At 49.7% G+C, this 14,391-nt stretch overlaps 1 protein-coding gene across 3 annotated transcripts in view; it reads right to left on the bottom strand.

The window, feature by feature from the left end:
* Positions 1-221: 221 nt before the first annotated feature.
* FERMT2 (FERM domain containing kindlin 2) overlaps positions 222-14,391 on the bottom strand; it is a 52,469-nt gene continuing 38,299 nt past the window's right edge. For 2 of the 3 annotated variants that reach the window (XM_086613109.1, XM_086613111.1), the window contains 9 exons: positions 13,305-13,439; positions 11,322-11,371; positions 8,509-8,633; positions 6,448-6,554; positions 5,862-6,083; positions 3,833-3,853; positions 3,195-3,319; positions 1,988-2,129; positions 222-395 (listed from right to left, as the gene is read on the bottom strand). In XM_086613109.1, coding sequence (XP_086469235.1) covers positions 222-395; positions 1,988-2,129; positions 3,195-3,319; positions 3,833-3,853; positions 5,862-6,083; positions 6,448-6,554; positions 8,509-8,633; positions 11,322-11,371; positions 13,305-13,439 — 1,101 coding nt within the window. The remainder of the gene's footprint in view (positions 396-1,987; positions 2,130-3,194; positions 3,320-3,832; positions 3,854-5,861; positions 6,084-6,447; positions 6,555-8,508; positions 8,634-11,321; positions 11,372-13,304; positions 13,440-14,391) is intronic. The other variant, XM_086613110.1, reaches the window with a different exon arrangement.

The following is a 14,391-nucleotide window of genomic DNA, read 5'->3' as shown; positions in this document are numbered from 1 at the left end:
GGCCCAGATACGGTCTCGTTATAGCTAATTAACAGAAGTGCTCATTAGTGCACACAGATTAACTGGTCTGGCAATGCAAAAATTTTCATGATTAAAAAAAAAAAAAAAAAGATAACATTTCAAGCTTACTTTATTAAGCAGCATATTTCAAAGGACAGCTTTTTGAAGTTAAATATTAATATGGCCATGGGGGTTTCCTCTCGGTGTACAGTACATGGGACTCACACCCAACCGCTGGTCAGTTTGTAGAACATCTCTTCATCTAAACTCTCGTTCTGGTCTTTCGCTCGCGTCGACAAGAAGATGTAGCCGCCGATGAACTCGTGGACCACTTTGCAATCCACCTCCGTGCAGATGAAGGAGACCCGGACGTCGTCTGCAAACTCCACCGTCACCTAGAGAGCACAAACACAGGGGTCAGCCTCGCCGGCGCCTTCCCAAAGGAGCTGCACCGACACAGGCTCGTCCTTCCTTATTTTTCTTTTCTGTTAAACCAGATGCCTTTTCCTGTTGACTAAGGAAAAAAAAAAAAAAGCGACAAAAATAACGATTTGGACTCGATGGTCCTTATGGGTCCCTTCCAACTTGAGGTATTCTGGGATTCTATGATGCAATGGTTACTGTTCAAATGTTTAGATACCGAAATACCTCATATTGCTTTTTTATTATTTTATTCTCATTTAATTTTCCATTTTATCTATTTCATAGAATCACAGAATGGTTTGGGTTGGAAGGGACCTCAAAGATCATCCAGTTCCAACCCCCCTGCCATGGGCAGGGACACCCTCCACTAGACCAGGTTGCTCAAACACCAGGTTGTTTATCTATCTATCTATCTATCTATCTATCTATCTATCTATCTATCTATCTATCTATCTATCTACCTACCTATCTATCTACCTACCTATCTATCCATCCATCTGTCTATTTAATTATTTATCTTAATTATCATTATACCTTTTATTCTCCCCTGACTCAGAGATAATTACCCAGCGTGTTCGCAGCTCTCGCCCATGAGCACACAGCGACATCCCCTTTTGCTTCAAGAGAAACAGAGACCGGGCACGGACCTAGCAAGGGCTGGAATTTCTTTCCAGTTTTCCCTGTGAGCGTATTCTGGTTTTGTGAGTCGAAGTTTGGCCATGGAAATGCTTTATGGGAGCTGGTGGAGCTCCTTTTGGAGTGACTGAATCGACTGTCTCTTTATTGATGTCTGTTATTTTTTCACCCCCCCCATCACTGGAGGGAGGGGGATTCCCAGCAGAGCATCGGAGCCAAATAATTGGGATATCAGGGGCTTGCAACTGTGTCAAAACAAAGACTCTGAGGCAGAGGGGAAGCTGAATAATTTCTCCAGCAGCTCCTAATGAGCCACAAACTGCAGGAGAAGAGCCCTTGGGTATCCCTGGCAATTTTCATGGGGTGTTGTGATGCTGAAAAGGAGCACAAAAAGTTTGTGCATCCAGAGGTAACGGTTGGGTAAAAGCCCATCTGGGAGCCCAGGGAAGGGTCTGCTGTTGTTTGTCATTAGTTACACGAACGTCAGAGCTGAACTGCAAATAAAATGAATTTTAGTACGAATAAGGCCCAGTACATTTATGTTACTGGTCAGGATCAAGACCGAGCATGGGGCCTGAAGTTTTTTGATTTTATTTAGCTGCCTTTGAGCGGGTGTTCAGAGACCGGAGAAATTAAGTGTGTAACTGGCTGCATTAAAGAAAAATTCCATTTTTTGCCTCTTCTTTTCAAGGGTCATACTCAACTCTGCCAGCAGCTGGGACAAGCTGTGCCAGATCTCAAGGAGAGTGGAAGTGGGGAAAGGAAAAACTATTACATTAACGCAGCCAGATGGGACATGCTTTAGAAAACAGCGATGGGAAAACCTGACTTGCTAAGAGCCAACTTAAAACATCCGCTTAAAAAACCCCCTGAGAGCAGCGTCCATCCCACGGAACGGAGGTGGCCAAGGTGTAAAACACCAACTCACCATTTTAATCTCCCAGTTCACGTTCCACTGCTTCATGTTGCTGAACCGCCAGGTTTTGACGGCGTCACCCGTGCTCGCGTCCATCCGTATCAGCCGGTTGTAGGCGATGCCGATCAGCTCCTCCTTCTTGCCCCCCTGGAACCTGAGACACGGCGAGGGATTAATAAATATTAATTAATACGCAGCAAGGCAGGTTAAATTCAGCAGCTGAGTTAACATAAAATCGGTTTTCTGAGTCGTTGCAATTAATGCTTTTCATAGATTTCTAGGTTGGAAAAGACCTTAGAGATCATCCAGTCCAACCGTCCCTAATCCCCATTAAACCATATCCCTAAGTAGATCATCCACCCTATTCTTAAACACATCCAGGGATGGGGACTCAACCACCTCCCTGGGCAGCCTATTCCACTGGCTGACAACCCTTTCAGAGAAGAAATACTTCCTAACATCCAACCTGAATCTCCCCTGACTAAGCTTATACCCATTTCCTCTTGTTCTATCGCCCATCACTAATGTAAAGAGCCCTTCCCCCACCTCCCCACCATCCCTTCTCAAGTATTTGTAGGCTGTAATCAGGTCTCCCCTCAGCCTCCTCTTCTCCAGGCTAAACAGCCCCAACTCCCTCAGCCGCTCCCCATAAGTTTTATTTTCCAGCCCCTTGACCAGTTTAGTCGCCCTTCTTTGGACTCGCTCCAGGAGCTCAATATCTCTCTTAAAGCGAGGGGCCCAAAACTGGACACAATATTCCAGGTGCGGCCTCACCAGTGCCGAGTACAGGGGCAGGATCACTTCCCTGCTCCTGCTGGTCACACTATTCTTGATAGACACCAGTATCCCATTGGCCTTTTTGGCCACCTGGGCACACTGCTGGCTCATATCAAGCTGGTAGTCAACCAACACCCCCAGGTCCTTCTCCGCCAGGCAGCTCTCCAGCCACTCTTCCCCGAGCCTGTAGCGATGCTTGAGGTTTTTATACCCCAAGTGAAGGACTCTGCACTTGGCCTTATTAAAGCTCATGCCATTGGCCTCAGCCCAACGATCCAGTCTGTTCAAATCCCTCTGAAGGGCCTCCCTACCCTCGAGCAGATCGACACAGCCTTTTAATTCCAGTTCCAGTGCAACTTCCACAGCTAAGCACGTGCCGGGGATTCACCATCCTTCATCTATTCGTGACATTCCTCCTCTTCCACCCAGCAGACCCACCCACCTTGCGATGAAATGCGTGATGCCGAACTCCGGCAGCGACTGCCAGGCTTGGATAAACCGCATCTTCGCCTCGATGAGACTCATCTGAGCGACGTTCTGGTGGGCTTCCAGGATGCGTGCCGTGATCTGCGGGCGGCGAGACACACCGGCTTTAGGCTCCGTCGCAGCGTCACGACCGTCACGCGAACGGGTGACAACTCGGGAGGTGTTTTTTGGGAGCCAGCGCGGTTACGGACAACGATGCAGATGATTTAGTTTCTACCCTGAGGTCTTATTTCAGCCACGACTGCTCAAAGCCTGCGACCATGGCTGGGAAACACGGAGCTGCTTTTGCTTCCTATCTCCAGACGTATACAAGGAAATATAGATCTGGAGGCAAAGAAAGAGCCGCTCGGGCTCGTTTGGTTTAAGACGCAGGATGTGAGCAAACGGCGGGGAAAATTTCTCGTGTAGGGTTTCTAATTTCGCAGCATAAATCACTGGGGACCATTATAAAAACCAAACTGGGCCCAGGTTTCTCCGGGGGTGGGTTTGGGTTTTGTTAGTTTTTTCATTGCTCGTCTCTAAACCAAAGGGGTTCTAGACTAATTTTAAGTTTTATCTTACATTGATCTTAATTTGATTGTTGCTGTCACTTACCAAGTCTCTTACATAGCCTGGCTGTAGATGGCAAGGCGAAAAAAAAAAAAAAAGAAAAGGAGGCAGAAAGAAAAAAAAAGCAATCAGAAATATGGCAACAAAGCAAAGGAAAAGTGTAAATCAAACTGCAAACCAAAGTTCAAGCAAAAAAAAAAAAAAACCAAACCAAACACATGCACAATTTCTTAAGCAGAAAAGCAGCCAAAGTGAACCTAAGGACGGAGAGGGGACAAGCGAGCGGAGATCTGCCCCTCATGCCGGCCCTGCCCCAGCACTGGTGTGGTCCCAGCTGGCCAACGTTGGGCAGGGATGGGTTTGGCCCTGCTGCTGGATGAGGGGGAGGGTGAAGCTGCCGCCTCAGAGGAAGAATTTGGGTCCTGACACTCCTCCCTGTGCCTCTGCACAAAATCAAGCCCAGATGCTCGACGGAAGCTCTGCAGCTCACTACGGGTTGTTCCCTCAACAGCTCCTTTTATTTGGGATACGCAGGGAAATGATGGGAATGATGCTCAGGGTAACAAGCGACTTGTTTTGGGTTGTTTTTTGTTGTGTTTGTGTTTTTTTTTTTTTGTGGCACTCCCCAAACCCCAACCTACCAACCCTACGCTGCTGCAACAAACACCGCCCGAGCGGGTCTGGGGCTGGTGCGAGACCAAGTGCCTCTATAAATCCTCCAGCAAGGCCCACTGCCAATTCCCACTTCAGCACCCTTTGTGGGCTGCGTGACCTCCTCCTCCTCCTCCTCACCCCGCGCCGGGTGCGGAGGGACCCTCGCGGTCGAATTCCTTGCATTCCCACAGCCTCCAGCCCTCGGTTCCTCCCAGCCATGCCGGCACGCGCTGCAAGCTCTGCCTCCAGCCATGAAGGAAAAGCCTAAATCCGCTGTTCAGCCGATGCCTATAGGGGATCCGGCGTTTGCGGCACGGCCGCCGGCTCCGCTCGGAGCAGGGTGAGGGCTGGATCGATGGAGGTCGAGGATACCTGCATGGTAAGCAAGTTCTGCGAGCTAATATTTTTCCAGGTGCCTCCATTCTACCCAGTTCAAGCCTAGAAGGTATTATATATGTTAAAATGGTATATTTATGCAGCCTCTCCTCCATCCAAGTGGATATAAAGGCTTATTCAGAAGAATAATAAGGGCTATATAAAATGTAACTCCACTGCCAGGAAATCATCGGGCTGTGCCAATAAAAAGCGATATTTTTCCTGCTTCTCTGACTCGCAGCCTTCTCCTGGGTTTGGAGAAATCCCACCTAGCCACAGACAGCCTGAAGCACGCAGGCTGCGAAGCTACGGCTGAACGATTTAAGTCACCGAAAGGCCACGGAGCAACGTCCTAACTTATTTTTTCCCCCACTGGAATGACATACAACATCTTTCAGAAAGTCATGCGTTTATTTCCAGAGCAGAACGGTTCAGCCCTGTCATGCACGGACCGAATGCGGCGTGGAGCCGAAGCACAAGTCGCAGCAACTCAAACCGAAGCACCGTTTTCAAGGATCAGCGTTTGGAAGCAGTGGAAAAGCAAAGAGAGAAATATGCAAACAGCCCAGTCTGGATAAAAGCGCTGCAAAGCAAACTCCACTGATCTTGAGGATTTCTGCACGGACTTTTGTGCAAGGGAAGGGGTTTTAATCCCAGCACCGGGGACTGATTTTTGTCCCATCGCCGCTACGTCTGTGCGGGGGCAGCTGACCCATCGCTCGGTATCAGCAGAGGCAAAAACCCTTCCCCAAATGTCTTTCAAATAAACGTAAATAAATTTAAAATGTACTTAAAACAAAGGGTTCCCTGCTGCCGAGGCTGTGTACGTGCACCGTCGCATAATATACGGTGTAATTAAGGTGGTGGGTGCCATCCCCAGGTGCTGGATCCAAACCACGCGTTTCAGTTGGCATTTCGTTTTAGTAACCACGTGCATCCGCTCGAGTGACAACATCCAAACCACGTCGTGTTAAACACCGGGATGGGTGCGAGGTCAGCACGGACCACACCGCCACCGCCACCGCCGCGCCGGGCCAGCACCTACCTGCTTGTTCTTGTACTTTTTCAGGTAGCGAGGAGAAACCAGACACTCGGGATTAATGTCGGTGTTGATTTGTTCCGGGATTAGCTGCGGGTCTGGGTTCAAATGCTGCATTTTCAGGAAGGAGAGAATGTTCTGCACTTCCATGCCGTAGGAGCTGTCGGCCATCGTCTTGCCCTTGGAGGCCAGGCGGCAGGCGGCCATCCAGCTGGCGTACTGCGTCTCCTGCCCCCCGAAACAGAGACCCGTGCCCGTCAGAGCCATAGGGGTGCCACCTGCCCCCTTCCCTCCCATATAAAACTCCGGGGAGCCTTTATTTTCCTTCCGGCCCCAGGAGACTCAAGGACACACAGGGATGGGCAGAAACCCAGCCAAGGTGTGGACTACAACCATGGGACAACGCCAAGGAAGAGCAGGGGCTGCTCTTCTACTCTGAACTCACACGAATGCTCTGAACATGGAGAGCAGACACATGTGAGTGCGCTTTCTATTTTATTTTTTTAATTAACACCAGCTACACGGCACATCCGAGCGTGAGCTGATGGTGGGCAAAGGGTGAAGAGACGGTCGGTCCAAGCGATGAACTTACGTTATCGCAGCGAAGCCAGATCTCATTCATTCCCTCCGCCACGGGAATCAGAAGTTTGATGTTAAACTTCTGTCCAGAGATGTTCACATCAGGGGTAACTTCACATCCTGCAATGAGGGAGCCAGTGTTTAACAGGGCTGGGAAGAAGTATGCTTTAAAAAGGGCGAGAAAAAAAAACAAAGAAAGAAAGGAAAAGAAAAAGCAAAGCACTCCAAGTAAATGGTGTCCAACAGCCTATGGAGACAGGCTGAGGGAGTTGGGGTTGTTCAGCCTGGAGAAGGAGAAGGCTCTGGGGAGACCTTCCAGCAGCCTTCCAGTACCCAAAGGGGCTACAAGAAAGCTGGAGAGGGGCTTTGGGCAAGGGCGTGTAGCGACAGGACAAGGGGCGATGGCTTTAAACTGAAAGAGGGAAGATTTAGATGAGATCTAAGAAAGAAATTCTTCACCATGAGGGTGGTGAGGCACTGGAACATGGTGCCCAGAGAAGTTGTGGCTGCCCCATACTTGCAAGTGTTCAAGGCCAGGTTGGATGAGACTTTGAGCAACCTGGTGTAGTGGAGGGTGTCCCTGCCCATGGCAGCGGGGTTGGAACTAGAAGATCTTGAATGTCCCTTCCAGCCCAAACCAGTCTAGGATTCTAGGATTCTATCATCTCAGTGCTGCAAAGATCTTACAGCACATCTCCAATGGGATAAACACTCTACATAGCAGAGACAAAAAACGTGTCAGATGTCTCTTTTTCCAAGGGACAGGAAAAAAGAGGGGAAAAAGTAAGACCTGATGTGAAAGCAATGCAGCCAAAGGTAATGCGTGCCTGCAGGATTCATCACATAGGTCCTGCCTGGCCTCACAAATGGACCTGATGGCTGGCCAATACTCCGTGACCCCAAAATTTTCATGAAAGGGTGGGAAAAGGTGGCTGGACGGGTGCTGACTCTCACCCTGAAGCCCCTATACATTATTTTGGACGGGTGCACGGCTGCCATAGACAGCGGCGAGGCGTGAGCATCCCACTTGCAGCGGCTGGAGAGAACTACAAGCAGTTGTATAAACACCGGGGAGTGATGAACCGAACCAGCCGAGTTAGCCCGGGCGCCGCTTCAACGCCGCCTCCGAGATTTTTCAAAAGTGCCGTCACAGCAGATATGTCAGAAGCTCCCAACAAGGTCCTGCGGGCCGGGCTTCGCTGCGAAGGCAGCCCGAGCTCGCTCGGCATCACATCTGCTCCTGCTTCCACGGGGAAAAAAAAATCAAGCTCTCTGCAGTTTGGAGGCTGCCAGAGCAGGAATGTTTAATTTGACCTAAGAAAAGCCAGCAACCGTAGGAATTTAAGAACTCATGTGCAAGGCTTGCAGGGAGGGCTTGAGCGAGGCCACTCGCAACCAGCACCAGGGAGAGGTGGAGAAAAAAATTACAGGAGGAAGAAAACGGTCTGTTCTCTCCAGTTCAAACTTATTCTCTGCCGTTGGAGTAAGTTCAATTCTTTTGGACAGCCGCGACAGAAAGGAGAACGGCAAGTTGTACTGTGTTCAGCTCTGCGGTCCCCAACGTTAGAGAGGGACATGGAGCTGTTGGAGTGGGTCCAGAGGAGGCCATGAAGATGATCCGAGGGCTGGAGCACCTCTGCTATGGAGACAGGCTGAGAGAGTTGGGGCTGTTCAGCCTGGAGAAGAGAAGGCTCCGGGGAGACCTTCCAGCAGCTTCCAGTACCTAAAAGGGCTACAAGAAAGCTGGAGAGGGGCTTTGGACAAGGGCATGTAGTGATAGGACATGGGGTGATGGCTTTAAGCTGGAAGAGGGGAGATTTCGATGAGATCTAAGGAAGAAATTTCTTACAATGAGCGTAGTAAAACACTGAACAGGTCGCCCAGAGAATTTGTGGCTGTCCCATCCCTGGAGGTGTTCAAGGCCAGGTTGCATGAGGCTTTGAGCAACTTCGTCTAGTGGAAGATGTCCCTGCCCATGGCAGGGGGGGTTGAACTAGATGATCTTGAACGTCCCTTCCAACCCAAACCATTCTGTGATTCTATGAAAATGCAGCGGCTCTTACGTTTCTCTTACCTCTCAGGTTCATCTGGTGTGCAGGAGTCCCGTTGGATTCCTCTTTGCTTTTATAGCAGGAGATAGAGGTATCTTTGAAGGTGCACCAGTACGGCTTGTAGCCTTTCAACGTCAGCTTCTTGGGCCTGTCAGACAGGTTGAGGGATGTTACATTTGGTTTAAGCTCCTAAACCACACTGCTGCCCCGGGAAACTCATTTCACCCTTGAAAACTGTCCTGGTTTCAGCTGGGAAACCTGGTGGCAGCAGCATGGGCTATGGCCACTCCAGGGATGGTCCCTGCCTGGTTGCTCAGCCATCGCTCACCATCCCTCCGCTACAATGTTGGGTCAAGAAATTGAGCTGCCATTGTGAATTTGGACTCTTCAGTCCCATGGAGGTCCCACTGATTTGGAGCAAGGTGGAAAACTGTATTATAAAAGCAGACGTGTCCATGAACTGCTGCAAAATATTCCTCTTCACCTGCCATGTTGAACTGGAACCTCTGTGCTGGAGCTCTGAAACAAAATGGTACTTCTAAAAGACTTGTCACTCAAGCACATGCATGAGTACACTCGCTGTTTTCTTTTTAAATATTCCATATCAGAAAAGGTTCACTTCCTTCCCATGGAAAACATGGATTTTGCCCGACTGCAGAAGCAGTGATGGCCCTGTGAGCCTGCAGCAAAGCAAAGCACCATCAACCATGGTGGTACCCTCAGCCTGCGCATCCCACCACGAGCCCAGGACCTTCACAGAGCTGCGAGTTTGTGGTTTTTCTTAACCCATCCTAATTTCTAAACCTCATTTGAAGGCTGCGTCTGCAGTTTCTCACCACGATGCATTTCTCACATCCCCAGCCCTGAAGTAGCTGCTCAACTCTCATCTGCATTGATCAAACATGTGATGGTCCCAATTGTTTGTCCTCGGGATTCTGAGCTTTCATGTCCAAGCAAAAACGTGCTGGGGGCTGCTCGGGGTGTGTGGGTCAGGAGGAAATCAGGGTGGTGGGGGACAATCACGGTGTCTGCTTGAACCCCGCTGCTCCCACAGCTCTGATGGACACCTGAGCACCTGCTGCCTCCTTCTACCTTTGCTGGTTTCCCTCCTCCCAAAGGCCTGGCACACGCAGCCCTGCCCCGTGCAACCTTTAGAGCCGCAATTCCCATCGAGAGCTGCCTCCCGCTCCAGAACAGGTCACCGACCTCCGGCCAAGCCATCCTACACGGGCAGGTTTTTCCATCCCTTCATTTTGCATCCCCCTCAAAAGATGTTTTAATACGTTTTTACTATCTGGAGCTTTTTTTGGTGGCCCTCTTTGAATTGCAGGCAGGGTGTTTTGGCTGGCACGGGCAGTAACCTGGCTGGCAGGGGCGAGAGTAACATCCCCAGTTTCTGCAGCAACACCAACCAAGTACTGGGACATACATACAGGATTTATATATATATATAAGGCATACTAGGGACATATATTGTAGCTCTTCTATGAAGTGTGACAAGACGCATGTCCAAAGCTGGGCCAGTTTCTAACCCCACATCATTGATATTGGGTTCCTGGCACTAAAATACTGCCTGGCCCTCAATTTTAGGAGCAAACAGCAATTCTGTGCTTCCCCACCACGCCAGGACAGCCTCAAACCCCAGCCTCGGGATTCGGGCTTGCACGGGGGCAAGGAACCAGCAGCTTCTTGCAGCTCCACCTCCAGCCCCACCGACTGGCACTCCAATTTGCAAGCAATTAGCTCCCTGACTCGTGCCTAATTTTACTGGCAAATAAGCACATCAAAGGAAAGAGCAAGTTTTCTGTTTGTTTGTTCAAGGGAGAGAAAAAAAACTGGGATGGAGGGCACAGGCTGCAGCCAAGACTTTGTCCCAGTTAAGACAGACGGCAAACCCAGATGGACGCGGAGACCTTATTAATTCACCTTCGGAGAGGGAGAAAGAGTTTTTCAGAACAGAAGTGGTAGGTTCTGGCTCCAGAACCAAACAATTAGTAAAATAAAGGCTTGTTCCAGAGCTATTTCGTTACCTATTGCTTTTCTCCTGCATCTTACAGCTATGCTGTGACATCTCATTGTTATTTCCAGCTTCCAGAACTTTCACCACAACCCTCGCCGCAGCAGGCAATAAATTGCAAAAGACGGTCGCGGCTGCCAAAACGTTACTCAAAGTCCAGACGCTGCCGTTCCCGGTTTCCACGTACCACTGTCCAAGTCAAAGTGAAATTAAAACAACCCCTAAACCCTGAGTGAGCTGGAAGAGGAGCCCAGTCAGCTTAACCTGCTCCTTCTGGCAAAGCGAGGGCAGACGGACCGGGATCCCGGCTGTTTATGATTCATCCAGCCTCTTGCAAACCGGGAGAAGCATCTGAGCAAAATTTCTTAGGTTTCACTCTTAATTTTAGGACAGCTTGATTTATCTCACGGGCATTCATTGCATTAAAGGAATAGCCTGGCAACGAGCTGCTGGCTGCGGGATGCAGCGAGCTCTCCCGGAGGGATGCGTATCTGCCGGGGTGGTGCCAGTGGGAAAACACCCTGAGTTTTGTATTTAAGACCTGATGGACTTCAGTATTGAATATTTCAAACAGTGTGAAATGCTTCGTGACTGACAGGATAAAGAAGTTAAAATGTTTTAACAACAAGAGAGCGCGGACGCTCCGAGCTGCGGTATTACACAGCGGCTTTTCACTCGAGATAACACAGTGGGGTGCAGCAAGATCTTAAGCCAGGAGATTTAAAAAAAAAAAAAAAAAAAGGAATATTAGGTGGTAGGACCATTAATTATTCATCGACGTTACCCGTTTCACAAGCGCCTCTTCCCATCAGCACTTACTTGAAGACTTTAATGTAGTCGGCGAGCTCCGGGATGGAAGTGATGTCACCCTGAAAAGAAAAGATTATCCCGTTCACCTGGCTGTCTGAGCAGAGCCAGGTGGTGGCTCCGGGAGGGAAGGGATGCTGTGTGGGGCAGGAAGCTGGTGGCAGCTTCACCGGCCAACGCCGGGGACTTGGGGGGTGACGAAAACGCTCCTGAGAAAGCCTCAGCAGCTTCACGGGAGGAGCAAGTGGAGAAAAATCTATGGCACGGGAAGTGCTGTTTGGAAACCAGAGGACAAGGTTTTATTTTCCTTTGAGGAATTCCTGCTGCTGCCGGAGCCAATTCCCACCCGCGAGGTCACCGGCGGTCGCACCGCCTCGACTTTGCGCAGGGATTTTTCTCCTCCCTCGGTTATTTCCTTACGCTCCGAACAAAAGGAAAAGATGCTGCTCTGCACCTCCATGGAACCCTGGGGAAGGGCTTTCTAACAGCCCAGAAAGCTTTTTCCCCCCATTTTTTTTTTTTAATATCGAGTTTATCTTCGCGTTTTGGATGAGCAAAACATCCCGGGTGGCACTTGGAATTCTCACGAGCTCCAACTAAAGGGGTTCGGAAGGACAGAAAAAGCAAAGCCGGCTCCAGCAGCTTCCAGTAGCAAGACAGTTTACTTTCTGTCTGCAAGGAGCAGTGCTGTTTATAGATACCAGGGAGGGAAAAAAATGCAGAATCTAAACAAACAATCCAGTAATTGCCCATTATCCGTATTCAATTACTCGAATGCATCTGGAAATGGCCACCGCGAGCAACGGCAACGGAAAGGGACGGAGGGTTTTTGATGAATCATTGTCGTCTCCACTCTTGTCTGGCAGGGAATCTGGTTTTGCAAAGAAATTATAAAAAGATGCCTTGGCTAAGAAAATTTTGTCATCGTTTCTGATGCTCTCCCCACGGCAACTGGTTAATATCGTAAATCTCCGCTGCTACTACTGCTAGTACAGCAGGCTAAGTAGGGACGTGAACTTCAAAAAGCCCCTTTGTAAACACTTCAGAAACTTGCATGGAAGTGGAAGACTGGAAAATTTCTTTTAGGGCTTGAAAGAACTTCAAATGAAACTTAGAGACAGCATAAACGTGCAAAACGCCTGGAAAAGTGGTGCTGTACAGACAGAGCCAGGTCTGGCTGGACCTTGTCCTTTTCCTGCAGTTTAGTGTTTTTATGTTTTTAAAGGTGGAAAACCAGTGTTAAAACAGCATATGAGAAAATAAAAATATGAAAGCCTCCGTAATACAGTCATAGCCCACTCCAGGCTGAAATCCAGTCCAATAAAAATAGGGTTTCATAAGCGTCAAGTTATTTCTGAAAATCGCGGCAGCTGTTTTAGGTGCTGTAAAACTTTGCCATGAATTAGAAACGGTGGAAGAAAAACCTCAGTGTGAAGAATTCAGTATTTTGGAAAGTCGGTAGCGAGAACAGAAACCAAATTAATTTTAATTTAGTTTTCCATTATTTCACCAGGAAGGCGGCTTAGTGCAGGGGTCTTATGGTCCCAGCAGGAAAAAAGCAATATTGTACTTGACTGTTGTGGCAATGCAGAGCTGGGCACGTGGGATGGGCTGAGCTCTCCCTGCTAAATTAACGGCAAACACCCCCAAAATAGAAGACTTAAATGAAGCCTTCGGTTCAATACGTGCTCCAAGAGATTTTTTTCTGCCACTTTGGGCTCAGAGCGGAGCTCGGCGCCGGCTGCACTACCCAGGGTCCCCTCCCACTACAACTACCTCTTGATATTTAAAAAAATCTTCTTTTTAAGACAATAATATTGGGGTCTGTGCTCTGGATTGCTCAAAAAAACCCACAAAAAACAGGGGGGAGAGGAAGGAAACAACAAAGGTTGGATGCCTGGAAAAAAATCCCAGCCTGGACTGGTCATTCCTGCCTCGTGCGAGGTGGGGAGGGGACGCGCGAGCCACCCTGCCACCGCGTGCCCCCAACCTTACCAGGATCGTCGACGTTTTGCCGCCCTCCAAAGTAATTTCCAGATCCGAGAGTGCGGCATCCACCTCATCCACCTCCTTGTCGCTGTTGTTCAGGTGGTTTTCCGAGGACATGATGGACAGTTTATTGATGTGGTACTGAAAGGCAAGGCACAGCGTTTCACCAGGATGCTCCCACGAGCTGCCGGATGCCGCAGGCTCATTGCGACACAGCTGCCATGCTTGGGAAGCGGAGGGGAAAACCGGAGCTGTATACTGGATGGGAGCAGAGCCCAGCGAATGCCGAGACCCGAGCGCAATCGAGTCTGGAATGACCTGGCTTGGCTGTTTTCAGTGCAAGGAGTCAGCGGTACGATCCCTGAAGGACCACTCTGGAGCTTGCAGGGCAGAGCTGCTCTTTTCAGAGGTGGGAAGGGACCTCTGGACATCATGTGGTCCTGCTCCCTGCTCAAGCAGGGCCACCTACAGCTGTTACCCAGGACCATGTCCAGTTGGCTTTTGAGTATCTCCAAGGATGGAGAATCCACAACCTCCCTGGGCAACCTGTACCAGTGCTCCGTCACCCTCACGGTCAATAAGTGCTTCCTGATGTTCAGAGTCTCCTCCTGCGTTTCAGTCTGTGCCCATAGCCTCTGGTCCTGGCATTGGGCACCACTGAGAAGAGCCTGGCTCCATCTCCTTTACAGCCTCCCACCAGGTATTTATAGACATTGATAAGATCCCCTTGAGCCTCCTCTTCTCCAGGCTGAAGTCCCAGCTCCCTCAGCCTTTCCTCAAAGAAGAGATGCTCCAGGACCTTCAGCATCCTCGTGGCCCTTTGTTGGACTCTCTCCAGCATGTCTATGTCTCTCCTGCACTGAGGAGCCCAGAACTGGACACCTGGTGTTGCCCCACCAGTGCTGAGCAGAGGAGAAGGACCACCTCCCTCAACCTCCTGGCAATGCTCTGCCCAGTGCAGCCCAGGATAACATTCCCATCCTTCACCCCAAGGACACGTCGCTGGCTCAGCACCCCCAGCTCCTTTTCTGCCAAGCTAATTCTCAGCTGGGTGGCCCTCAGAATATACTGTGGCCTGGGGTTTTTCCTCCCC

This window comes from Tauraco erythrolophus, chromosome 6 (genome assembly GCF_009769465.1).
Source record: "Tauraco erythrolophus isolate bTauEry1 chromosome 6, bTauEry1.pri, whole genome shotgun sequence".
In the NCBI taxonomy this organism is placed as follows: Eukaryota; Metazoa; Chordata; class Aves; order Musophagiformes; family Musophagidae; genus Tauraco; species Tauraco erythrolophus.
Note: the sequence above shows the minus strand (reverse complement) of the source record. Positions and strands in the feature narration are given on the sequence as shown.